This window comes from Aptenodytes forsteri, unplaced genomic scaffold (assembly GCF_000699145.1).
Source record: "Aptenodytes forsteri isolate BGI_AS27 unplaced genomic scaffold, ASM69914v1 Scaffold534, whole genome shotgun sequence".
Classification (NCBI taxonomy): Eukaryota; Metazoa; Chordata; class Aves; order Sphenisciformes; family Spheniscidae; genus Aptenodytes; species Aptenodytes forsteri.
Genome location: NW_008795712.1, coordinates 1,531,323 through 1,557,474, shown reverse-complemented (window position 1 = coordinate 1,557,474; position 26,152 = coordinate 1,531,323). Strand labels below are relative to the sequence as shown.

Genomic DNA, 26,152 nt, shown 5'->3' with positions numbered 1-26,152 from the left:
AGTTTTGGCTTTATATTCTAGAGTTGGATAAACAGCACAAAAGCGTTCCATGAGTACTCACTTGAATTCTGGCTTAGACACACTTTTGTCACTGAGAAAACTTGAGGTTTGAGTAGTGTTCTTTGGATTCCACAGCTTTGCACTAAGGATAAGCAAACTGTTTGGATAGCAGAAGTAATGCTCCCAGACTTCACCATGCTCATTAAAAATCCACGTGTCATTTTTAAAAAAAAAAAAGGCTTTTTGTTTCATTTTTTAATTTGAATGGAAACTCTAAACCAGGCCAACCCCTCTCCCCCTCTCCAGATCAATGCAGAGAGTCCCACTACAAGCCTTATCTTTCACCTGGACGTGGATAGATTCAAAGGCCAGAGCAGAATTAAGACACAACATTCTCAACACATCTCGAGACTCAACACATCTCGAGATGATTTCTCAGTTTTCGTTTCCTGGAAATTTTTGCTCTAGTCAGTTTTAAGGGCTACATTTAACCCAAAGACAACAAGATCTGACACAGAACAGCAACAGCTAATCATAATCATCTTTCTTTTGCCTTGACCTTCTTCTAGACTATTTTATCATGTCCTCCCCATAACTAATCTCTTAGTTAAGCTAAGCTCCTTGAGAGCTTCCTTAAGAGAAGGAACTATATCCCGTTCCCTGTAAATCACTGTGTACGCTTGAACCATCATTATTAATATCATTATCAAATTGATGCTCCTGACATTCAATATGCTTGTGAAACTTTTAGCGTGCTATAACAGATGCATAATCAAGATCAAGAAATTCAAAAGCCTGAACTAGAAGCCCTTCAAAATTATCCTAGATGGCATTGAACCATGTGGGAACACATTTACAGGTTGATGTAAAGGTATTTACCTTCAGTGTGTTGGCATCTCTACAGACTCAACACTATGTTGTCTTACTACTGGTATGACCTCGGACCCAGAGGAGATCTGTGCCCAGCTGGAGTGGCAGCTGGAGGCCAGGTCAGATAGGGTAGGACATCTCAGATGGCACTAGACTCCTGTAGGCAAGTCAACTGAGCCCTTTAAATCTTCATCTTCTGGATCAGCATGGAGATCTGCCCTGAAGGTTGAGAATTTGTCTGCATAAGTATATGAAAACTTGATGTCTAGACAAATTTAGGATGTTTTTACATTACTGGCAAGCTGAACAGAGCAAGCAATACAAAGCAGGAAACGTTTTATTTACAACCCATTCTTGGAGTCAAATCTATCTGATCTTTACATTGGTTTATTGTAGGGCAATTTCTAATATTAGTTTAAATGTCCAATATAAGCGTTAGCTTGAAGCACTGGCTTCACATTCACAGTACAATAAAGCAAATAGCTTCCTTGCTGAACTCCATGACCTCCCAGATGAAAAAATGATTGTAAAATAGAAAGTGTGGTTTCTTAATGTTGTTCACAGTTCTAACTTCAAATGCATGATTAGCTATATTTGCAACAGTCAGCGGGCTAAGTGAAACGCCCGGCCTTTGCTCAAATGAACAGCATACCTGCAGAATCGAAAGCTACAGAAAAATCTTGCCTTCTTCAGCATTGATAAAAGCAAGCAAGATGCGCTGTTGCTGCATCCAGGGGAACAGAAATAGTATGCAGTTGGTAGCATGCTGCACTAGGATGGTGGCACTTCTCCTCTGCCTCAGTGAGTTTTGGGAGGTGTCCTTAGTCCTCCTGTGCTTTCCAGGGATGCTCATTTGTGTTTTCATTTGGACATACACATCCTGTCCACCTCATTGTTTCAAAGTCAAGTCATCTTGGTGGCGATATTAAGGTGTTTTTCCTCCCACAACATGAGATGAGATTCTACAGCCCAGAAATGTAGGAAAATTTATTAAGAAAGGTCAGAAGAACAATAACTATAATATTGAGCAAACTCTGATGTCGCATATTATGGCTGCAGAGAAAACCATAGGGCGCTGACCATGTCTATCATAACAGAATTCCCTATCAAAAAGGTAGAAAAAAATAGACACAGCAGAGGACCATAAAACTTTATACGTGCATCATATAGATGCATTTCAGCATAAATTCAACAAAGAAAGCACAAGTGGGTTGTTAATCAGTGACAATAGGACAGGTCATCTCACAGACATCTTTATTCTAAGAAACTCAAACAAGCCTACTGCAGTGTCCCAAGTTCATGCCGTTAAAGCTTTTATCTTGTTGCCATGGTCATCAAGAAGCGCAGTCAAAAGTGTGTATTAGTTTTGAGCCATCTTTCCGCTGCAAGGTGGCCAAATTTTCTGGGAGTGACAAAGAAGCCAAATTTTCTGCAGTTTAAGGCAATATGAAAAGAGTTAGCAACCGTTCACACAAAACCTCCTCATCCGTAGCTGAATGCAGCTTTCTCAAAGAAGGATGAACATAAAAAGGGTATCTCTGTAGCACAGAAGAGTGATTACAAAATAAATAATGGCTTAGCTTATCAGATCAGGTTTGCTTATTTTCATAAGAACTACCACCATCAATCAGGAATCAAGTAGCTACTATTCACATCAGAGTGAAGCAAAGATAATTCGATACGTAAAGCTCTGAAATAGACATAATTTGAAGAGGAGTAAGCAGGTGTTATTTTTTTATTGACTCGATTGTATTGCTTTAATAACCACAACCTACTTTTTAAAAGAGCTATTTAGCTTTTCCAAGCCAAAAAACACGTGAAAAACTGTCTCCCAGCCAAAGCATGTTCTAAACTCACACAGCACGTTACATAAAACCACAGCTGAATGTTGTAAATTCACTCCACAAGGCATTCCTTCACGCAATTAAAACCTCAGAACTGTCGATCCTGTAAGTCTGTAAAGGGTCTTTCCTCCAGCCTTGACAAATACAACTCTGACCACTCCATTTCCTTGCAGATTTCTGCTCCAAAGCTCATTGCGCTGGCCAGGAACCTCCATCTTTTAAATCTCTCCTCTTTTCTATGATACCAAATATAAAGCTCTTGTTTTTGCAGCTGAGGGTTTTGCTGGTTTGTCCCCACATCATCCCACAGCAAGCTCATGGAAGTTTCACAGTATCTGTTAGGCTGCTGAGCTGCAGACTCTTGCCCCTTATGCTGGCCAGTACTAATTCCCTGTTTCCCTTATTCTGTGGAATGCATCCGTCCGTCGCAACCTGGTTTATACCTGGCGAGGTCCACATGTGAATTAGGTATCTGAACTTCCCTTACAGTCACGAGAGATCGGGGCGTGCCTAAAATCAGCTACCTAAATATAGGCATTTAGCGCTATTTGAGGTGCCCAGGGTATTTCAGCTATCTACGCAGGACTGGCAGATATGGTACAGCCCCTAAGGGATATTTGTGTGCTGTAGAGTGGCAGCTGTAGGTTGGCTGAGATATGTTCGGGCTTCCCCAACAGCACTAGGCGTGGGCAACTGAATCAGGCCCTGGGAATTACTCCATTTTGGGTAAACGTGAACTCCCAGGTCGGTGGTTAGTTGAGTCCTTCCAGTGGAGCGTAGTACTGCTCGTGCAAGCACTTCTACTTCACAAGGAAATAAGGGAGCTTCAACCACTGGCCAGCGGCTGGTTTTCAGCTCTCGGCTAAGACATGGTATCTGACTATCCCACCAAAGAGGAGCTTCAGGAAAACTACCAAAGCCAATCTCAGTGTTAATTCAATGCGTTCCCAGACCTCCTGTGAGCAAGTTCCGGATCAGGAGTGCTATCATGTAACTGTAGCCACACTGAAATTTGGCCATTGCAAATGAACGATAGCACTGTAAATCCACAACCGTATAAAATAATATTCATCCCCATTCTTCCCATGGTCATCCATGATTTATCACATAACTGTTCAGGGCTTTAAAAGGTAAATAACAAAACAAAACTAAAAAGCCACCTCCCCCCCAAAAAAAAACCCATCACTGTAAAACTCGTGCAGAACAAAAAACCAGAAGCACAGGGAAAAACCAATGGTGCTTCAGGTTCAGATGCTCCAATACCTACATCTGTGAAACCAAACAGTACATTTGAAGTTATCGGTTGAAGGATTCCCTTCTCAGTTGCATGTGAGTGTATATGCAATAAAGCATAGGGGTAAAACTAACCCATTGTACAAATATATTGGCTCTTGTGGAGTTACACCAATAGGGAATTTAGTCCAGCATAGTAATCCCTTGGTCGCTTGATTCAAAAAGAAATTTTAGATGTTTGGTCAAATTCATGTTTGTCAGGCCAAGTCTTTCGTTAAATTAACAGAAAATGCTGTGTGACAAAATGCAACGAAAAATGACTATTTGACCAAGCCAAAGATAGTTTCAGTCATTTAACTGAGCATCTTCTTCAGACCTTCACAGAAACACATTTGCTATGGCTGCAGTGTGATCCAGTCTCTCCCTTGAGCGTCGTATACTGTTCCCTTCAAGATCTCCAGAAAGTCTACCCACCTACGGTTTTATAGGTCCTGACTTTTCCACAAAGAGACTGTACTCCAGACTAACAGATTGGGCAGTGGGTTAGTTTCAATTGCCCGGATTTTTTATATTTATACTAAATTTTAATTTTTAAATTTAATTTCTTCACCCCTACTTACAATACTTTTTGAACTTCTTAAACACGTTTGCAGGCCCCAAAGCAAACAATTAACATTGCTTCTTTCTTTTTTTTCCTTTGTGACTCTGGCTTTGGTGCAGTCATTGTTTTATTTGATTTGTTTTCTCAGTCTGTTGACCAGCTGGTTTAGATTTCAGAGAGGATTTCTATCAGCATCACAACCTACTCCTGCAGAGAAGCTCTCCAAGATTATACCCTTTACAGTCCAAATCATAAAAACAATGTATGACATTACTCCTAGCAAAGCTCCATCCATTTCTAAGGGCAAAAAAAAAAAGTTACTTCTGTACGTCCTCTATGTTTCCTGTATGTTCCGTAAAAAAAAAAATCTCCAGTTCTCGGCAGTGGGTTAGTTTCAATTGCCCGGATTTTTTATATTTATACTAAATTTTAATTTTTAAATTTAATTTCTTCACCCCTACTTACAATACTTTTTGAACTTCTTAAACACGTTTGCAGGCCCCAAAGCAAACAATTAACATTGCTTCTTTCTTTTTTTTCCTTTGTGACTCTGGCTTTGGTGCAGTCATTGTTTTATTTGATTTGTTTTCTCAGTCTGTTGACCAGCTGGTTTAGATTTCAGAGAGGATTTCTATCAGCATCACAACCTACTCCTGCAGAGAAGCTCTCCAAGATTATACCCTTTACAGTCCAAATCATAAAAACAATGTATGACATTACTCCTAGCAAAGCTCCATCCATTTCTAAGGGCAAAAAAAAAAAGTTACTTCTGTACGTCCTCTATGTTTCCTGTATGTTCCGTAAAAAAAAAAATCATTCCAGTTCTCTGGACTTTAGTAAAGGCCACATTTTTAATGTCTTCATAAAATCTCAACATTTCTATACTCCTGTCTCTCTGTGCCCTTATAACTCCCTCCAAAAACTATAAGAGCAAATGACAGCAACTCTCCCCACCAGCTTCTCTTGGCTATAACAAATCAGGAGCTTATTACCTGCTTATCACCCAGCACCTCTGTCAAGAGCTCAAGACCCAATTCATTCCTATTTATTCACAGAGAGGCCCTTTAGTTGCTTTGTGGAAGGATCTTCTCCTGCCAAATATTTGCTTTTGTAACAAAATAATAGACCTGCATTTTGCTCTCTGTGCACAACGTTCATTGTCAGTGCTGTCCTACATGAAGGTGCAGAGACGTTGGCATTTTGGGGATGCTGCTTTAACATAAGCCAAACATGCAGGGGAGCGACTCAGTATGTTCTCGGAGCCTGAAAACCCAGCGTTAGCGCTTGACAAAACAAACGCAGGCCTCCGATTCAGAAAAAATAAATACAAATGTCTTCCCACCCTGATGTCACTGTTTGGATTATTGCCTAGATAATTCAGTTGAAAAGCAAATCCAGCCTAGCAACTGTCTTGAAAATTGAGTAACCTCAGGTTCAACTGTATTAAAAAACTTCAGCTTCAGGCAAAACTGATGGAACAGCTCATTCGCAGTACTTTCACCAAGCCCTAGCCCTCATTTTATGTTTTTCTGATTACACTTACATTGTGTTACAATTTACCGGCAGCACTATTGTATTATAATATATATTACCACTAGCCGACTCTGACCGTATGCATTCAGCTTCATCAACAGCTAAAGATGCATGGCTCAATGCATATTCATTGCTGTATTGCCATTTCTCAGCTGTTAAAACAGCTGCATGAATCAGCAACAAGTTTCACAACTTAAAATAGATGTAACCCTGCAGGATACTCGGGCTTAATGCGCATTATGATTCTCACTCGTAGGCTGGTAGGAGTTAGGGAGGTGGTGGACTTAACTGCAGTATTCCTCCACTCAAGCATAGCACTACCCTAAAGGTGTAAGCTACATTAGCGTTTCAGTTTGGAGCAGACGTGTGCTTTTGTAATAAATCTCCTGATCGTTGTCACTTATCATGCTTTGGTTCACTTCACAGAGCGGTCTTGGGATGAATGAACCCAATTCCTTTTGACGGAACTAAACCAGAAATGCACCACTGACTTCCATCTGCTAGTGGCACGTGGTTCAGAGGACCAAACTACAGCTACTGAAAAGGAAACCCTCTTGAAACGCACATAGTGTGCTCTGGGTCCTCAGTACGAACTGTTTTGCTCTGCAGATCTGCTCCTCTCAGCCCATACCGCTTGCTAAACGTGGACGGAGCTGAACACAGCTATCTGGCTTCTAGAGAGGAGCTAGCACTTCAGGTGAGCCTGTCATGGAGGCAGGAATTCATGATATAAACCTTGGGGTTGTATGGTTTCTATCCTCAGCAAACAAAAATGTTTCCTTTAAGTTAACAATCATATCTGGCTTTATGAAAAAAAAACCCAACAATTTTCTGTTTGGAGGACATTCTTAACTCTCTTCCAGGTCCTCAGCTCGAAAAGACATCTAAGAGCATGTGCTCAATTATTCAGTCAACAAGCAAATAAACTACCTTTCCTCTTATTCATTTGTTGTGCCAAAAACCTGTAGAGTCATACATGTCGCAGTTATTGCACTTTTAATACTTGTTAGTCCTTCCCCTGTTTGGGGTATGCACCGCTGCTTATGATGGAAAAATCAAGTGTTATGCCATCCCCACGTGTTTTATTTGTCATTATCAGGGGCATAGATCCGCGTGTGTCACTGCTGGAAGAGCTTGGTATTTATTTTAAATTACTGCAATAATAAGGAAAGTGGTTGTATTACATTTACATTAATGTAATGCAAAACATTTAATATGAAAAGGGATTCCTGAACATATTCTTTGCTCAGAATGTTTCCAATACAACCATTCTACTGCTACTGCAATGCCACAGTAGATAATATTGTAGATACTGTTGTTGATGATACGTAGAAACCGCATATCCTCTAGGAATTTCAGTACATACTTGCTGTGTTTCCTTAGTTGGCAACACAGTCCCTTCCTTCCCCTTACTTCAGTGCAAAAACAAACCCTACATGTGATCACTTACAGAGTTCTGTCTAATTATATAAATGTACTAATTATACACACTTTTCAAATGGTGATAGACTTCAAAGTAGGTAAATTTTAAATTGTGCCATTAAGAAAATCTAGTTGATGATGGAAATTTCTGTAATATCATATTGCAATCTTCTACATCGTAATTTTGCTTTCAAGTCAGTATTAATTTAATGACAAGTAGCAGCAGAGAATAATAGAGTTGGGAAAGCAAACAAGGCTGTAAGATTTACAGTGTGATATTGGTCAGCAGATGTTAACAAAAAGGATCAAAAACAATTTGGAAAAGCAATGGATCTAAGGTAAACAATGAGTAGAAAGAAGTTCTGCATGATAAATATGAATACCGAACCTTCAGAAACCACTCTGTTAACAAAGATAAACACCTGCAAGACTGACTTATCCCCATGTGTTCAGCTACTCCTGAGAAAATAGATATGTCATTGAACACTTAATTTACATGCACAGCTATCACACTGCTAAGAACGACTTGCAAATTAGTTACTTGCAGTTCAGAGCATCCCTTTGCATGCAAAATAACGCCAGCTGCATGAACAAACCAGCCCTACAAGTGCACACATAGCTCAGCCCACCAATGTCATACACACCTTTAGGAAAACCAAACCGCCGCACAAGACTTCAGCACGTGCACCTCCTTCTCGTGCCTTGGTACAGGCTTCCGACTGCTATACCCTCACTCCTCAAAACACAGCTCTTTACCTTTAACACTAGATATTCACCACAAACCCTGGTTCTTCAGCATAACTCTTTAGTGAAGTTGTAGTACAAGTGAATGCATGAAAGCTGATATTCTTTTAGCGCTACTCAATAGTTACTCTGTCTATTGCCCTGATGTCCTAGGTGAGTAGTTTATTTCATATAAGTTATAAGAATTTATATATCTTTGCTGTAGAGTCTGGATCTTGCATTGTCAAGACCACTAGGCAGATCAGACAGCAATTACAATGCAGCAACACCATAGGACACTAATCCCTCTGCCTTTAGTTAAGTAATAGCTTATGTGGCAGGGAAGAGACAGAATACATCTTCACTGAAAAACAGGACTGTGTATAGAAAGGGAAATGGTCGATCTTCTCTCACACAAACCCTAGTGTCAAAACAAATAGTCTTACTAAGTCACGGGCTGTCACATTTGACCAAAGACATTTATGGAATGGCTTGATAGAAGCATCTTATAAGCAGCAGGTGGGTGATCCCGAGTTACCAAGCCGAAACCAGGACATCAGGACTTTCCCCCAGTGCTCAAGAACTCCCAGGTCTGAGATTTTGGCTACACCCTTCAGAGTACGGGGTCCAGATATGCTTGAATAGCTTTAAGATCAGAGACTTCTGCTCTGGTGCACCCACATAAAAAAATCTCTAGAAGGCATTAAAACTATCTCCGCACAAGTAACTATTTTTCTTTCTGCATAGTTACACAATGACTCACATACAAAAAAAAACATTTCACAAAAGTTGGAATTTAAAGCAAATATGATGCAAGTTCGGTATTGGAATGAGGAGCTCCAGTAGCAACACAGAGACAGCGCACAGCACAAGAAGTGATTTTGTGCTAATTGGTGACATCTTTGACCTCCGCTCATATGTGAAGCAGTTCCACTCCCTGCCCAATGTTACCTTTTGATATTCTTCCTTGGATCTCAAGGCAGCTTCCATCTGTTCCTGAGAAAACGTGTAGATGGCCGAGCGGTACTGCGTGCCAAAGTCATTACCTTGTCGCATTCCTGGGGAGAGAGAAAACACAGAACACCATGAGGATCATCCTCCCTACCTGACTGGGGCGCAGGCATAAATTCAACAGACCTAAATTTAGGATGTCCCATACACCCGGATTAGCACGGTCTCTTACGTGCATACGCAGTAGGTATTTTTAGGAAGTCCAAGTCTTTCTTTGGTTAAATAGTCCTGAAGAGATTCAACTCTCCTTTTAAATGACATGCAAATGAAATGTGAGCATTTTACATCTTGGTACATCACACAGTAGTCAAATACAGATGTAAAACCCTAAATAATCAAGCTGCAGTTACTGTAATCAAGGTACTCTTAAAATATTTATTTTGAACCATGCAAATGGCTACAAAAAAAAGTTTATTTTACCAAGTGCTTAAAACTTTCCTTGTGCTGGAGGAGTACCTCTCAATGGCAGAAAGGTTCAAGATACCCTTGGAGATAACCAGCTATTCTCCTCTATTCACAAAGCAATGATCTTGCTAAAAGACTAGCATGCAGGTATTGCTGAACTAACTCCGAAGTTATCCGTTCCTACCATCATCACCACTAGTTATGGAGAGAAGGAATGACTCTTATGAAGCTCTCAAGTCTGAGCTCCATAGAGGACTCCGACAGAGAAGTACACTAAGGAGGAGGTTTGGAGAAAGTCTGGCTGCGTTAATACTGTTATAGAGTGAGTAATGCTCAGGAACAGCAACCCTTTCACAATTTTTTTGAGATTGGGAGAAGTAGAAAACAAAGTAATATAAGTAATCTCTAATATAAGTAATGTAAGTAATCTCTACTAAATTCTATTTGCAACCTACATGGGGATAATATGAATGGCAAAAATATATAATACTGTTTATATCTAACATTAAGAAAACAAAACCCTAGTTATACATATTCAGTAACTCCTTGAAATTATATCATAAATTAGTAATTTTGGTACAAGGATTAGACCCTTTACTGCTGATAGACGTAATCCCTTCAAAAGACTAGTTGTACGAAGTTGCTCATGTACGAATTTCCAAAATATGAGATGGATTCTACTCACAAAACTATGAAATAATGGGCCAAAGCAGAGGGAAGTTTACTGTCCCCTTCGGTGACTAGTCCAGATACGGTCTGGCATTACGCAGTCCTAGGCAGCCACGCTGGCCAAAGGCATTGCTGCCTCGCATCGCTATCCATTCCCGTTCCCATTCCCATTCCCATTCCCATTCCCATTCCCATTCCCATTCCCATTCCCATTCCCATTCCCATTCCCATTCCCATTCCCATTCCCATTCCCATTCCCATTCCCATTCCCATTCCCATTCCCTCGGGCAGCAATACCACAAGCCAGCTTTGCTGTGAATCATTCCGTAAGGTCAAACAACAGCCTTAGAGAGGAGCTTTAGCAGTAAGAATGATCTGGAGGTGCAGTTTTGCAACGGCAAGTGCAGTTTTGCGGTTTCTGTCTTTCATAACCTTGTTCCCAATTTTGCATTCTAGAACAGAACTTTTTGCTTTGCTGTAATAAAATGTATTAATTTTGAGTTTGTCTGGTGTTTTATGTGAACTTGGGTGAGTGAAAAAGCTGGAGTGACTGCAACCCAAGACAAATTGGAAATCATCAGGATTTGTCTTTTGAGTGCCACGAGGCTACAGAAGCCCCTTTGAAGATTACCATCAGCTCTCAGGACTATGGAGATGAAACGGAGAAAAACTGTAGGTCCTGATACCCCCTGGCAAAGGGCAGAGGGCAGAGAAAGAGCCTGTGATACTGGGGGGGGAAAAGATGCTATCAACATAACACTACTCATTAAAACATGCTAAATTTTCGCCCTCTTGTACTTTCCAAGGAAACAGAAAAATGGTTTAAAGGATAGTACAATAAACAAATGAAATCTGGCTGAAATATTTATGAAGGAAAAGATGCAGAAATGTTTTCAAAGATGCATTTGGACAAAAAAGTCCATTCGGTGACCAACAGTATACATGAGTGAATGTGATTCCGAAAAATGTTATGGAGTTTTCTGATGATTTGGGTTACTTTTTAACTGCTAAAATGTTACATTATTACACATAGGAACAACAACGACATTCTTCATCAGTACTTCATAGTGTGGTCTGCAAGGCAGAGAATATTTTGCTTATTTCTTTGCAAGTTATTTTAGGGTGGTAGGGAGCTCTTGTAAAGCCAGTGCTACTGAACAGTTAGGCATAAAATGAACACAGGCCAGTAAAGCGTCAGTTTTGCCAGGATATGTTAATGCTGATTGATGTTTGAGCTTAAGCATTAGCGTTCTACAAATCTATTTATTGCTTAACAAACTACTTAACAGCCGACTAGGGAGTAGATTACAAAAATCTCTATAAATAGAGGATCACTATATAGTACGCCAGTTTCTAGCACGCACTTCAAGAGTATGAGTTTAGCCTGAGCTCACATGCACAGTGCTCTGAGTGAGAAGGTAAATAAGATTATTTAATATATGCAAGTGCCACCATTACATAATAATAGGGAAGTGGTCAGCTTAGTTAATTTAACGAAGAGAAGGTTAAGAGGAGAACTGACTCTGATTTACAAACACCTATATAGAGAAATAACCTGAGAAATAAGGCTCTTTAGCCTTGCCAAAGTCATTTAACTAGGTAGAACAATTGAAAGCCAAAGTATACAAAATCCAGATGGGAAATAAGGCAACGTTCAAATAGTGAAGAGCATTTCTCACTGGAACAATGCACCTAAAGCCACATTCCTTTCCTGAGGGCTTCACATCAAGGATATACATTTTCCCCAGAGATATACCAAAGCTCAAAGAGCTGTACAAGGTCAGTGATGAAATTATAAAGTTAAGGAGGAGGTCAGACTGTGCGATAATAACGGCCCCTCCTAGCACTCAATTGTTGGCTTGCGCTGTTAAACCATCCACTAGCTATGAAGAAGACTGAACAGGTATTGTAAGTATTACCCCAAAGCGTAGCTTTAATGTGATCAATCATCTAAGCTAAAATGTCATTTATTTTTACTTGTTACTTAAATCAATTTGTACCTAAATCTCCCACAATAAGTAGCTAATACATTGTCTAAGCCACAAAAACTACGAGATAATAAAACAAAATACATTCCATGTGTACAGACATAATCAATTGCCACTGTTGCTGTTCTTATTTGTAATGTACCTCACATGTGCAAACTTACTTCTCAAGGGTCCGTCACTGATTTTTTAAAACCCTCTGGCAAGTCTTACTTGTTGAGATTCACTAACTCAATGAGTAGCAAACAAGGCAAGAAATTGAATTTACTGAACAACTGTGGTAGGATGATTGAGCTTAACAATCTTGTCTTTGTCTGAAAGAAAGTCTACCGAATCAAAAATGATCTCTGCTTGGCTATCTAAAAATTCTACAATGTCATCTGTAGTTAACTTTCCTTCTGCTTCTGAAATGCCTTTCTTATTTTGTCTGTCATGACATTCTGTCTCTCTCTGTTAACATAACACCACAGTTATGCACATTAGGCTTCAGAGAAGAATGCAAAAATATAAATAATTGATTTAATAACACTGGTAAACACATTGGAAGACATTGTGTACTGCTAAATCAAAAGCCATTCTTACAAGGGATTGTCAACATCGCTGCCATCGATTCTAGCCACACTGGATGCACAGTAGAATCTGAAAAAAATGTTTCTGCTGAGACAACGAACCAACCTCTGATCTTCTGTGCGCCAAAATGGTTCCACTGAAGTCAAGAAATTTGTTCTAAGTTTACAATAATACAACTAAAACCGCAAATAATCTCCACAGGCTTCAAGCCATTCACCTTGCCTACAAGGTCCCAGGTAATTAAAGAGGACTCAAACACATTTGTTAAACACCCTTCAAAACCAGTATCTATTGCAAACTGTAATCAGACATTATAAAAACACTGAGATTTAGAAGTACTTTGAATGACCACTATTTTTGTTACATTTTCATAGAAAAATGAATAAAGGTCTTGACATTATGGACTGGATGGATTAAAGCAATATTTATTATCACTAACGGATGCATTTCAGGATCAGATTTCCCATAAAAATTCTTTGCAAAGAATTTTATCAGAATAAGACATTTGCACTTGAGAAGAAGAAAGTTTTCTTCTTCACCTGTGCCAAACTCCATTTTTAAGAGATGCACATGATTTTGCTTTAATTCCAAATCAAATCAGTGAATCAGGTTTGTCTAAATTTTCGGTACTGGAAGAAGGAATAATTCCTACAGAACATCAGCTGCACATCTTCAGAGCAGCTGGATCTCCTAGGCACGGAAATGCTGATTGCCTACAACTGTTCTTCTGCAAGACGTCTTAAAGTCACTCTCTGTGCAAAGCCTGCCAATTTAGGGATAGAATTTAGGGTAAAGCCAGGAGAGAACTCTTTTCATCAAGGATATAAAATATGGGGAAATCTGTCAGTAGGGTCTGAACCTCCTTTTCATTCTAGGCCGAGACGATAACCAGGTTGCTTCGTAAAGACGTTAACAAAATGTATTAACACTGAGAAATGAGGTCTCCGACAGGAAGAAAGATCTTCACCAACTCTTTCAGAAACTTTGCAATGATAGAATGAAATAACACAGAAAAAGCCTTCTCTGCAGCTGTAATGACCAGCAGATACATTTTGAGTGATCTCAAGCCCATTTCTCTCTAATAGTTTGCAGAAAAGCTTCCAGAGGCCTGAAAGCAGAACGTCATCTTACACGTAGCATCAGACCTGGTCCACTTGGTCACAAAGCACACCCAGAGGACTCGTTCCCAGTGTTGATCAGAATCTCTGTAACTAGAGACAACCAGGCAGAGTTTCAATGTCCCTGCCGTGATGCAGAGGAAGCCAAAGCCTAGGTGATTTACCTGATTTGTATCTGGTGTAAGAAGGTTCAGAGCAGAGGTAGGTCCTTGAGCTTCACATCAGGTCCTCCAGGATTCTGACACCAGAACCCCCTTGGCCAGCCCAGCGGTTCCAAGATCACCCCATTCCATCTGGCTGTGCTTTACTAATGTCAATGGTGCAAGACAGTAACTGGCAAAAAAGCAAATATCGATCTCCCTGACCAGGTGATCAGGAACACATCCAACGGTAACAGGAACAAATACAGCCTGGAGTCAAAAGGCTGGCACCTGCTGTTGATACCTGAGACAAAGAAAATCGGCTGCTATGTTGAGAACAGCCATAAAATCGCTTGTCAAAGAGATGTTTAGATAGAGAGGCTGAATTTAGAACTGATAGAAAAGCATAGAATTTGCACCTCTCTGGCAAGATACAAAAATACGTGGTTTTGGATACGGCTGCATGGTGCCAAAGAGTATAAACCCAAAGCACAGTCCCTTGTAAGCTCTTGTCTCTAGACAACCAGTGAGGATGAGGGCATTTGGAGCTCTAAATGTGTTTAGATCTTGGGCATGGATCATATTTAGGAATTTTACTTTGGCTGACCAAAGCACCTCAGCGGTTCTCAGCCTGGACCACTCTGGAGAACATAAAATTTCCTCACTGTGCCAGCAGAGACCAGAACACCAATTAATCAAAAAATGCCCTCAAGAGCTGAGCGCATGCTCTGACTTATATGAAACAGAAATCTGTGGCCGCAGGATGGTAGATGGAAAGGACAGGGAGCTGTGATGGTCTCCCAGATCCTGCAAAAGGAACGATTCCCCGATTGAGATTGCCATGCAATAGAAACACACTGCTACTGGAAAAACTATTATTTCCCAAAATGTAGATAACACTTAAAGAAATGGCTCTAAAAAGCCCTCTTATAACACTTTGGTATCTTCTGAGGCACCTGGGTAGGAATGACTTGGGTTTGGTCTCCCCCATATTCTTTGGCATCAAAGTAGCAAATACTAGCTCTCTTTCGATTTGAGTGATCAGAATATATGAAATCATCCCTGCCTCTATTCAGCTGGTCGGTGCTTTTTCCTTTGTGGTTTCTATACCTTGACAAAACTACAGTGTCTTCTTGTCTGGGGCAAAGAGTTGCCCCCTTCAAGCAGTTACACTGCTGTTACGCTACGGTGTGAGTTTCTGTTGAGATGCACCTTAGGTAGGTCATTGTCCTTCCTGTCTAACTCCAGAGTATCCTGAGGTCAATAAGAAATAGGAATATCCACAGCATTAATAAAAAAAACATACTTCCCAGTAGTATACTTTCTTTTTTTTCGCTTTAGAAATTGAGAATTAATTGCAAACAAGCAGATTTGTTTCAAAGCGGTGATTTTTGGATATACTACCTACAGAAGGCTAAAGCAAAATATACTTTATTTATTTTATTGGCTAAACCAGGGATTTCTTTTGAAGACTCAACCCTCCAATGACTTGAAAGTAATACTTATACAACACTCCTTATCTTCTCTCTGTTTAAAAATAATAAAAAAATGTAATGGCATCATTCGTCATCCTTGCTATTCTCAGAGGATCCCAAGCATAATGGAGATAACTGGCTAAGGTCTGCTAGACTCTTCTGTGCCACCCAGTGAAATTTTAAAGGGCAGTTCATAGCTCTTATTTTTGTCGTAATTTTTTCTGTGATTTATAGACTTTTCCGCGGCTGTCACTTATTTTCTTATACCCGCAGAAACCTGATATACTGATTGGTCATTTTCTTTTCCCCAATCAATCCTTGCTGAGTTAAGACTAATAAAACTCCTTCTTCCAGCTCATCATATAATTATTTAGTAAAAATCAATTGCACCATGTCACCCTGGCTTGATGTCATCACTCACTGTAATGATTATATCTATACGGCTTAAAAGTTGCCAAGGGAAAGTAAAACTCTTTATAGCAAATGATTAAAGGAGAAAAATGTTAATAGAAAAGAAGTTAGTTACAGTGCTGGGGATTGAGAGTTCCTGATGATTTTCAAGGTGCTGGAGCGCAGGAAGGATAAATGAAATATAAAAGAGTTTCTTCAGAAGGTTACAATACATTAATGAGCTTGTACATATTAAAGAAAACTTTTATACTGTCAATAGACCAAGAGGTTTACAAAGCTTTCAATATACGTGGTTTTCAGTGTCAAGGAGGAAACTATAGTTTTGGTCTTCCTCATTTGCTTTGGGATCAAGACAGCAAATACTACCTTTCCCTATACATTCCAACTTGCACATACACTTAGAACATCATGCCTACAGCAATGCTTTTAATAATTTACGTCAGCTGCAAAGGCGTCTGGTCTTTAACCTTCATCAAACCACCAGATGACAGGTTTTCTGGCATAGCTTTGAAGCTAAAACAGAATCACAGATTTGCTGAGGTTGAAGGGACTTGCGGAGGTCTCTGGTCCAATACCCTTGCTCAAAGTAGCGTCAGCTAGGGCAGGTTGTCCAGGGCCTTGTCCAGTCCAGTTTTGAGTATCACCAAGGACAAAGAGATTACAAATTCTTACTTGTTTAAGATTTCCAGTGCTGGTGTAAATGAGCTTGTTGATAACAGTCAATACAACACTCACTGTATGAAATAACAACAGCTCTTTAAGTAGAGAGTTTTTCAGACAACAGATTCTTCATTAATGCCATAACATACCCAGAAACACTGATGGAGACACAGGAGAACACACTCCATCACTCTTTTAGCAAGGACATTTTGTGGGAATGGGATGAGTTGCTGCCACCAATTTGCTGCAACAAGAAATCTTGCCTGTTCCCACCACCGATGGCCAAGATGCTGCTACAACAAAACCAAAATAACAGTGAAAAAGAGCGGCTTTATAAATCTTTGATTTTGTGGCACCTGCCACGGCAGTCATGTCTCAATGTTCACAATGTTTCTCAGTGTGGCCAGGCTTGACTCTGACCTATGCCAACCAGCTACATGACACCTCTGCCTTCTCCCCAGAGCTGAAGCAGTGATACCTGCACTGCCTTTCGGTGCAGATGTGAGGAGGAAGGCCTTCCTCCTCTCTTCCAGCAAAATCCCAGAGGAGAACTAAGATGCAGAAGGCGTGCAAATGGGTTTGTGAGACGAGGGGAGGAACAGCCAAGAAAAGAGGTCCCATGGGATTGAGCTAAATGGAAATAGTGTCAGCACCATCCTGTAACGATATCAATTTCCCTGCCAGGCCTTCTACAGCTTCCTCATCTCTTATGCAACTTCCCATCCCAACTCACTGGGGAGGAGTGCAGTTGATACAGTGACAGAGACAAAGGGTAGTCCATCACTATCTGTAGACCCTAATGACACCCTGTCCAAAAGGTTTAACAGCATTGCAATACCAAAAACCATCACAATATGACCCCATTGGACAATGCCCTTAATAACATGCTTTAACTTTTGGTCGGTCCTGAAGTGGTCAGGCAGCTGGACTAGATGATCATTGTAGGTCCCTTCCAACTGAATATTCTATTCTATTCTATTCTATTCTATATTGGACATAAGGAAGAAATTCTTTACAAGAGGGTGGTGAGGCACTGGAACAGGTTGCCCAGGGAAGTTGTAGATGCCTCCTCCCTGGAAGTGTTCAAGGTCAGGTTGGACGAGGCTTTGAGCAACCTGATCCAGTGAAAGATGTCCCTGCCCATGGCAGGGGGGTTGGACTGGACGATCTTTGAAGGTCCCTTCCAACCCAAACCATTCTGTGATTCACATACCATCATCACACCATACTAAATTAGTATGGCCCACCCTAGCATCTGCTGGGAAAAGTGATCCAAGAACTAGAAGCTGACAAGAGAAACGCTCTCAGGAGATTCTTCACCTCCTTATTCTCCCACGTGGAATAAATCTCTCCTGCCCCTCTGCATTCACCAAACCCGTGGGCATTGGTCTCTACAGTTTTGGCAGCCAGCTTTATATCCAATATGAAATAAAGGGGCAACTTTCAGAATGCATAACTCTGCAGTGGTAGGTTTTAAGTTCAATCCAGCAAAATGCCCACCATTTTTTTCTGCTTCCAACTTTTATCTTGTGCTTGTCCATATGCTAGCGTTTTTTTTCCAGTGAAGGAGAAGCACATATATCACATGTATTTCATGTAGGTCAATAACTATTGCTTTCCCCTTAGTTGTTCACAGAGACATTCCCATATGGTATATCAGGGACTTTATGCTGGCCTCCAACGTTATCAGATTTGGGCCATGAAGAGTTATCAGGTCTCCCTTTTGTCCATTAGTGGAAATGACAGGCTGTCCTCAAGAAGGGGTGGTAATATACCGACCCTATATACGTCACCACCATCCCCACCGTGGGCTTCAACGTGGAGACGGTTACTTACAAAAACGTCAAGTTCAACATGTGGGATGTCGGGGGCCAGGACAAGGTCCGTCCCCTCTGGAGGCACTACTATACGGGCATGCAAGGGTTGATCTTTGTGGTGGACTGCGCCGATCGCGACCGCATCGACGAGGCCCGCCAGGAGCTCCACCGCATTATCGACAACAGGAAGATGCAGGATGCCATCATCCTCATCTTCGCCAACAAGCAGGACCTGCCTGATGCCATGAAACCCCATGAAATCCAGGAGAAACTGGGCCTGACCCGAATCAGGGATAGGAATTGGTACGTGCAGCCCTCCTGTGCTACTACAGGGGATGGACTCTATGAAGGGCTGACATGGTTAACATCCAATTATAAATCCTAATGAGAGAATAACTATTTAGTCTACAAAGAATTAAAGAAAAAAAAATAACCCACATGGCTTTCCGGAAGAATGATTCCCTACTGAAAAGTAGGCTCTATCTCTGACCAATTCTCTTTGCTTTTTATTAGCATTATTATTCAATAGTTATAAAATGCATCACATTGCTTCTCACGATAGTTAAAATATTTTACAAAACTAGAAAGTCTGAATGAAGACTTGGTTTGAAAGAACAGTTCCCTGTATGCTTCGTTATTTATTGATTCATTCAGATATAACATTGCTTACATGCATTTTGGAATGCTCTTTGACCTTTGAAGGAAGTGCATGATCTACTTGAGCCCACAAAAAAACATAGGTTAGTTTTTGATGAGTGTCACAAAGCTCAAGTATCAAGTGTCACCGGCAGATAGGAATTTTAATCCATTTCTAATTATTAATTGAAAATACGTCTTTACCGGTAGTGCATAGAACAGGCAAATAGAATGGTGAATATATACATAAGTCATCCTTAATGGCATTAAACTTATTGCAGGGGACTGGCTTTTACTTAACTTTAATCAAAAGTTAAATGATTAGGTTTAGACAAGTGTTTAGACTTTTTCTGTCATAAACAGACATTAGGCCCTTTCAGAGGTGCCTTCTCTTAAAAATCTGCCTCAGGGCTGGGTGAACTTAGGAGGGGAGTGGAATCTTTAAACAGTATTTATCGGTGCAGCTGGAACTAAACTTCCAGGTTTAGGCAACCAAAAGCTGACCAAACATAGGTGCCTAATTTGGGGCGAGTCAACTGTGTTGACTAGATCTCCACTGAAAATCGTGGGAGCTGAGACACTCCATGCCTATGGAAACATCTAAATTTAGGTGGCTTTATCTCAGTCTTTATCCCGCCTGACGTGTATATGCTGGTCAGACAAATCTGACCGAAGATCTTGATAGTCTTCAAAACCAAATAAATGCATAGAGCAGAGATGTCTAGAAGAGACTGGAGGACATGACATACTATAAGGGAGCCCCGCATTTTCTAAAGCACAACTGGAAGACAGGCAGAATGTGCAAGAGAAAGACATTTCTGTTTAGGCATCTGAATTGGACCCTCATGGCCTCTTTTCTTCATGGATTAGCTGTGTTGCGATGCTTACAATAAGCTGGACAACTACTGATCATGTGATAAAGTATAATTAAGAAATAGAGCAATTCAGATCAGGTACTACACAGAGCTCAGCTACGGAATCACACAAATTTGCTATTGTTTTCATCATGTGCCTTCTCCTTTCTCTTCATTTATCTGTTGCTCACTAATGTCTTGCCTAAATTTAGGCATGTGTTAACACTATGAATCTAAACCTGCTATGATCCACCAGGTGTTATTGCAATAGTAGTAAAAATAATTAGCGATAATAAAAATAACAATGTTGTCATTTGCTTTTATCAGCAGATAAACTCATGGGACACTGCTCTCAAAACACAGACAAGTATGCTCTTATAAATATGCAAGAGAAAATTGCAGGCAGAGAAAAACAGTCATTCACTGAAAATATTGTTGTTTAGAATAGAGTCGGCGTTGACCTCTTGTACCTAATTATACATGAAAACAAAGATTAAAAGCCTGCTAATAATCACCATAAACTATGATTAATGATGCCATGCTTCAGTGCCTCAGATTTCTAGACCCAAGTACAGTAGATTCACTAGTGGGTTTTTTGAAAAAGAAAAGAATATTTGGTATTACTTTGGTCTGACTTTGTCTATTGCTTTCCTTGTATAAAGATTAGGAACAGTCCATCAAAAAAGTCTGCAGAAAAAGACCTTCTGAGGTTGCTCTTTTCTAATGCTATAAATACACATGCAAATCCAGCTGCTGTTACTCACACCGCATACCCATGGATATTTGGACTTCATGGATATTTGAAAGCTACCGAAGACAGTCCTAAGCATTGAGAAGTCCAGATTTTCCTTCAACCGTTAAAAATCAACAAGCCTGAATTAAAATGAAGATTCGCTTCCTTACCCCTTCCTCTTCCTCTCCTCAATTACAAACACAGCTATGCTATAATCACAAAATAACCCAGAAGTGATCCCAAGGATGACCGTAAGACAATAAAAGCATTTTCCAAAGTTGTTCTTAGCAGATACAGGCATTATGAACAAAAGGAATCCCTTCAGGTTAACGCTGGGTTCATGTTTCCCACAGCGTAAGAGTCACAGTGTCATCTTCAATGGCAGAAAAGACTGATGCCATGGCTTTTCTCATCTTCAGGGAACCATTTTATTACGGACTGTAGCAGTACTGAAAGATGAAGTTAATTTTTAGTAGTTCTGGAAAACTGCTTAACACATCATTGTCGCACATAAAATAAATAAGCTAAAAGTAGTTTAAAGGTAAGAAGAAATCAGAGCCCAGAAGGACTTTTGCCCTTGAGCCAGAATTGATTCAGCACCACTCACTTCATAATGCAAATTATTCAGCCATCTCAGCAACCACTGCGCTGGCGAATAATCCCCTTCATTAAAAAAGATGCAGAGTCAAATCTCAGCTTCTCACTGTGATATGGAAAAACAACATCTCCTAAACTGGAAATATAGGTCAGAAAAAGTCTATTCTAATTTATATGGATAAAAAGAGCCCAATATGCAAATTAGGTCATGACAGCTAAAATTCCTGGGGATGCAAAACAGCCTAATAACATGTATTTATTTTTAATGCATATTTAGTTCTAGAGAAAGGACAAAGAACGGGAACAACATAACATTAGGCATTTCAGTTCATGAAAGAAATGAAGTTGTATTCTCAAAAGGCAATATTGGTTAGCACCACCGGCAAAGACTCTCTTTGCTACTTTGCAAAAAGTATAGACCGCAGGTATTTATGAGGTGATTATGGGCAAGGGACCACTAAATTGGTTGCTGGTGGGATGGCTGGACATCAGCCAACTAAGTCCCATCATTGAGATTTCATTGGCGAGAGCAGGAATTAGAAGAACCTGAAGGCAATGGAAGACACTGTCTCCTATCAAACAACTCACATATAGTGCATATGTCTGTCATCGAGTCTTCGGTCCTGCATGAACCAATATACATTTATCTTTATGGAGTCTCAGCATATCGATGTCCACGGCTTTTTTTAATTTATCAACACAGAGCTATGTTTTATTTGTTTCCTCCAAGAGCCTCCTAGCAATGTCTTTACCACGGATTTAATGAGCATCCTCTCCACTATATCCTCCAAGTCATTAATGAAAATATTGAAGAGTATTGGACCAAGAATGGCTCCCTGAGGGGTCGGTAATTCTATTTTGAATGTATTTAATATGTCTGGTGACAATGGATTTTGTATTTCTACTGTTTTTTGTTACACCTTGTAATAATATTGAAACCATCAGGACTCTTAATAACATCTGAAGTACAGGACAAAGGTGCTTTGTGCTTTAATCTGAGACTTGCAAATTTCATTCAAATTATAAAGGGAAGAGAGTTAGAGAAATGTAAAAAAAGAAAATCAAAAATGGGTATATTTTACATGGAGAGATTACTTTTTTCCCTTTAATCTCTAAATGAAGTTACAGGCCTGTAGCAGAATACATAATGCTGGTTTAGGGTCGCTGTAGCGTTTTTTATGTGTACAGCTGTTCTTCCACTGGTATAAGTAGACACATCTGCTCATTAGCAATACAATGTCATTTCTAGTGTCTAATTTTAATTATTTGCAGATGATAGATTCCTTATGCAATGTCTAAAAAAAGTACAGTCCTTCAAAACTGGTGAGAAATAAATATACCCTCTGCAACTAAAATGGGTCAGCACAATCAAAACCAGATATTAATCTGGAGAATTCATGTATCAGCACTAAGGCTAAATGCCAAACTGTTTGGAAGGTCACAGGGAGAAGAAAGGGCTCATACATCTCTTCTTTATCGTGGATACGCAAGACATATGGACTAAGAGATGTTCTGAATGAATCTGGCAGGTGATGAGTTCGTTGTAGTACAGATGGTCCTCAACTGCTGGAAAAATATCAGTTCTGCTTTCATTTCCTGTACAAACACAGGCAAGATAAGGACTTCTTCATGACAGAAAGGAGGAATGAGATTACTTACCAGTAACTTTGGTCCTTTGTCTATTCACGCTCAAAGAATCAATAAGGCTAGAAGAAAATTTCCAGAAGCTCCTGGACAGCGGTGGATGCCTTGACCCTTCACCCCACGGTCAGAGGGCGGCCAAAACGATGGAGTCCTGGCTTCCTCTCAGCTCCTTCCACTAATTCAAACATCCCAACAGAGAGCCAGAAGAAGCAACGAAAAAGGATGGGATTTGTGTACAACAGGGGCTCACCCCAGAGAACTGTAGGTGTACCTAAGTTATTTCTTGTGGGCTGGGAAGGATTAGGTACTCTTGACAAACATGGGGAGCAGAACTACCAAAAGAAGCATCTGTTTTGGAGCGTATTCAAGAGAGAAAAGAGCTAAAGGAGGCGAGTGGATTTTTCATTTGCCCCTAACAGGTTTTCAAGAGAAATAAATAGTATTTGTTTTCTCTTCTGCTTGTCTTCTGTACAGCCATTGAAAGCAACAAGGAGCCTTTCTTTAAAGTTGCCCCGGACTGGGCTGAAATCTCTGACACGTGTAGGACTTCAGCCACAGACAGGGTCAGGAGAATTATGAACAGTAATATGTTTTACAGGAATCACATTTGCACCATGACAAACAGATTCTTCTGTATCAGATTTTTCCAAAGGTTTGCAGAAATAGTTTCTGACACCCCACAAAGAGTGGCCAAACTTTCTGATCAGATAAAATATGACATCTGCCTCCCTGAACATAAGGCCAGCTGGGTTTTGCAATTGGCTCACAAACTGTAGGTCAGTGCTAACGCCAGAAGGGTGGTCCCACTAGCAGCCATGCTCCTGGCAATTTAAATCCTGGCTGCAAATTACATCTCACTTCAATTCATGCAGGGTTAATTTTCAGCTTGATCAGAGAACTTTGTGATTGCCAGTGTCAACACAAAGAAAGAGGTTATATCCTGCAGACAGGCCAGGGAGAGAGAAGAAAATTGCCCTTTTCCCTAACAGTTAAGTCAAAGATTAGCTTACAGCAATCGTGAAACTACAGGCTGAGGCACAACACAGACAAACTGATGGTCTGAAAGTCCACATCCCTCCAGACACTCAGCACGGAGGTGCCAGCAGAACCATCGTCAGGGTGGAATTTTGAGGAGACGGTCAGGCTTATATCTTAAAAATCTGGAAGGCTCTGAGGATGGCCTCATAGCGCAAAAACAGGGCAATACAGAATCTGCCCTACACCTCTATAAACTTCAGAAAAATAGAATTATGTACAAAGTGAATAGCCATAAGATTCGTTTGCCATATTTTCAGCATATCACTTTCATTCTCTTTTTCTGTATCAGTGACAAAGAAGCAACCACCTCAAGCACTTATAGAGCTGTACGCAGCAATCCTCTTATAGATAAGATCATTCCTAGGAGAGAAGGAATGCTGATCCGTGCATTAGAAGCTGAACAGAGATGACAACCATATGTCACTTGGCAGAAGTTGGGGGTTTGTTTGTTGCTTTTTCGGTATCCCAAATGTAATGAATTATAAAATAGAGCCTAAATTAATAGTCAAGGAGGACTTTATCAGGGCCCCACACTTAGGAGATGCTCATCTGGGAGAATCTCTTTCAACTCATAGACTGTTTGACTTGATCAAAGGTTCTTGCTTTTCAATAGATTTCTGTATAATACTCAGACTCAGGAGCTTCACGGAACAAGAGCCAGGCTGCCTCCCAGAGAAAATTCAAATCCCAGTGAGATGTCGGTCTCATCTTGAAGGCAGGAGGTCCAACTGTTTGGAAAGCAGGAACTTTTGAATATTAATATGTTCAAACAATAATGAATGATAGGACTGCCAGTCTGTACTCTTTAGCAACTTGGTACCATCTAGATTGATATTTGAAAGGTCTTTAACTGCAACAGAATGTACATATTTGAGGTTTAATGACATTAGAACAATTAGACAAGTCCATTGTCTATGCTGGGGGTAGGAGGGCTTAAATGGCATTAACCCAACTTCTGGAAAAAAGATAAGACAGTGCCACAGACAAAGCTTTTCTACTTTTGCGTAAGCGCTATTCTCAAGAAGTCCAGCATTCGCTGGCTATATGAGACACTGGATTCATCCAAAGAGTGTCCTGAATTTCATGAATAAGAAATCTTCCTAATTCATCCACATAGTAAAAAAACTCTCTTTGACAGACCAAGTACTGCATTCCCGTAAGGCTGGCTAAGTAAGACTTACTGTGTGCACACAGCTGAACCTCAGGAAAGGAGAAAAACATCATAGGTCAGAGAAATAACTCTCACTTTCAGTATCTTTACATAAAACCACATTTCCCATAGCAAGCTAAAAGCAGGGAGTAGATACAAATCAAGGCAAAGAAACAATTACACCTTAAAGATCTTCTACTGCTAACAGCCCAAACTTGAAAGGCTATATAAGCATACCATCCCTATCCTACAAAACAAAGAAATGTGAAACTGGGACCCTGTGGTTTCCTTGTTTTCCTCAAATGAAGAAAGGTGGTAGAGACGTGATGACCTTTGCAAAGTTCTTGAACAGACATTAGCATTAAGCAACCATAAAAATACATAGGTAAAGCAAGCTGTCCAAGTCTGGGGTATGCAAAGTCTTCAGAGAAGACTGCCATCTTCTCTGTGGATAAAGTGATGCTCTCACTTTTGGCAAATTATTACAGAAGAACCATTTGGAAATTCTACTGAGCCAAGCTTAGATAAAGGCTTAGGTATGTTTACACCAAGCACTGCAGTGCCACATAGATGCCTGAGGTAGTTGTGGATGACTTGGGTATCTACAGAGCACAGTGTCATGCAGCGATATTAGCTCACATCCCAGAAGGAATACAGCCACATTAGCGTGGCTCTGTGCCCGGGCTAATTAGGTGATGTTTCCCCAGTTGCCAGAAAGCAAAGAGTGAATCATACATCTGCCAGCATCCAACCTTCTCCTGAAAGCACAGACTGGAACTATTTTGAACCTCTGTTATGTGAGAATGCAAGGTGAATATAAAGACATTGTCCTGGTTTCGGCTGGGATAGAGTTATTTTCTTCCTAGTGGCTGGTACAGTGCTGCGTTTTGGATTTAGGACGAGAACAATGTTGATAACGCACCAATGTTGTAGTTGTTGCTGAGCAGTGCTTACACTAGTCAAGGGCTTTTCAGCTTCTCATGCCCTGCCAGCGAGAAGCTGGGAGGGGGCAC

At 40.4% G+C, this 26,152-nt stretch overlaps 2 protein-coding genes across 2 annotated transcripts in view; one reads left to right on the top strand and one right to left on the bottom strand.

Annotated features, from left to right (window-relative positions):
* Positions 1-1,019: 1,019 nt before the first annotated feature.
* The window catches only part of MSRA (methionine sulfoxide reductase A), a 96,127-nt gene continuing 70,994 nt past the window's right edge, over positions 1,020-26,152 (bottom strand). Inside the window, exons 4-5 of the mRNA XM_019473171.1 lie at positions 9,134-9,284; positions 1,020-1,089 (exon numbers count right to left, since the gene is read on the bottom strand). Of these exons, the coding sequence (XP_019328716.1) occupies positions 1,020-1,089; positions 9,134-9,284 (221 nt within the window). The remainder of the gene's footprint in view (positions 1,090-9,133; positions 9,285-26,152) is intronic.
* LOC103902399 (ADP-ribosylation factor 6) lies at positions 18,464-18,954 on the top strand. Its single transcript, XM_009283451.2, has one exon. The coding sequence runs from the start codon at positions 18,525-18,527 to the stop codon at positions 18,870-18,872; it is 348 nt and encodes a 115-aa protein (XP_009281726.2). The 5' UTR covers positions 18,464-18,524; the 3' UTR covers positions 18,873-18,954.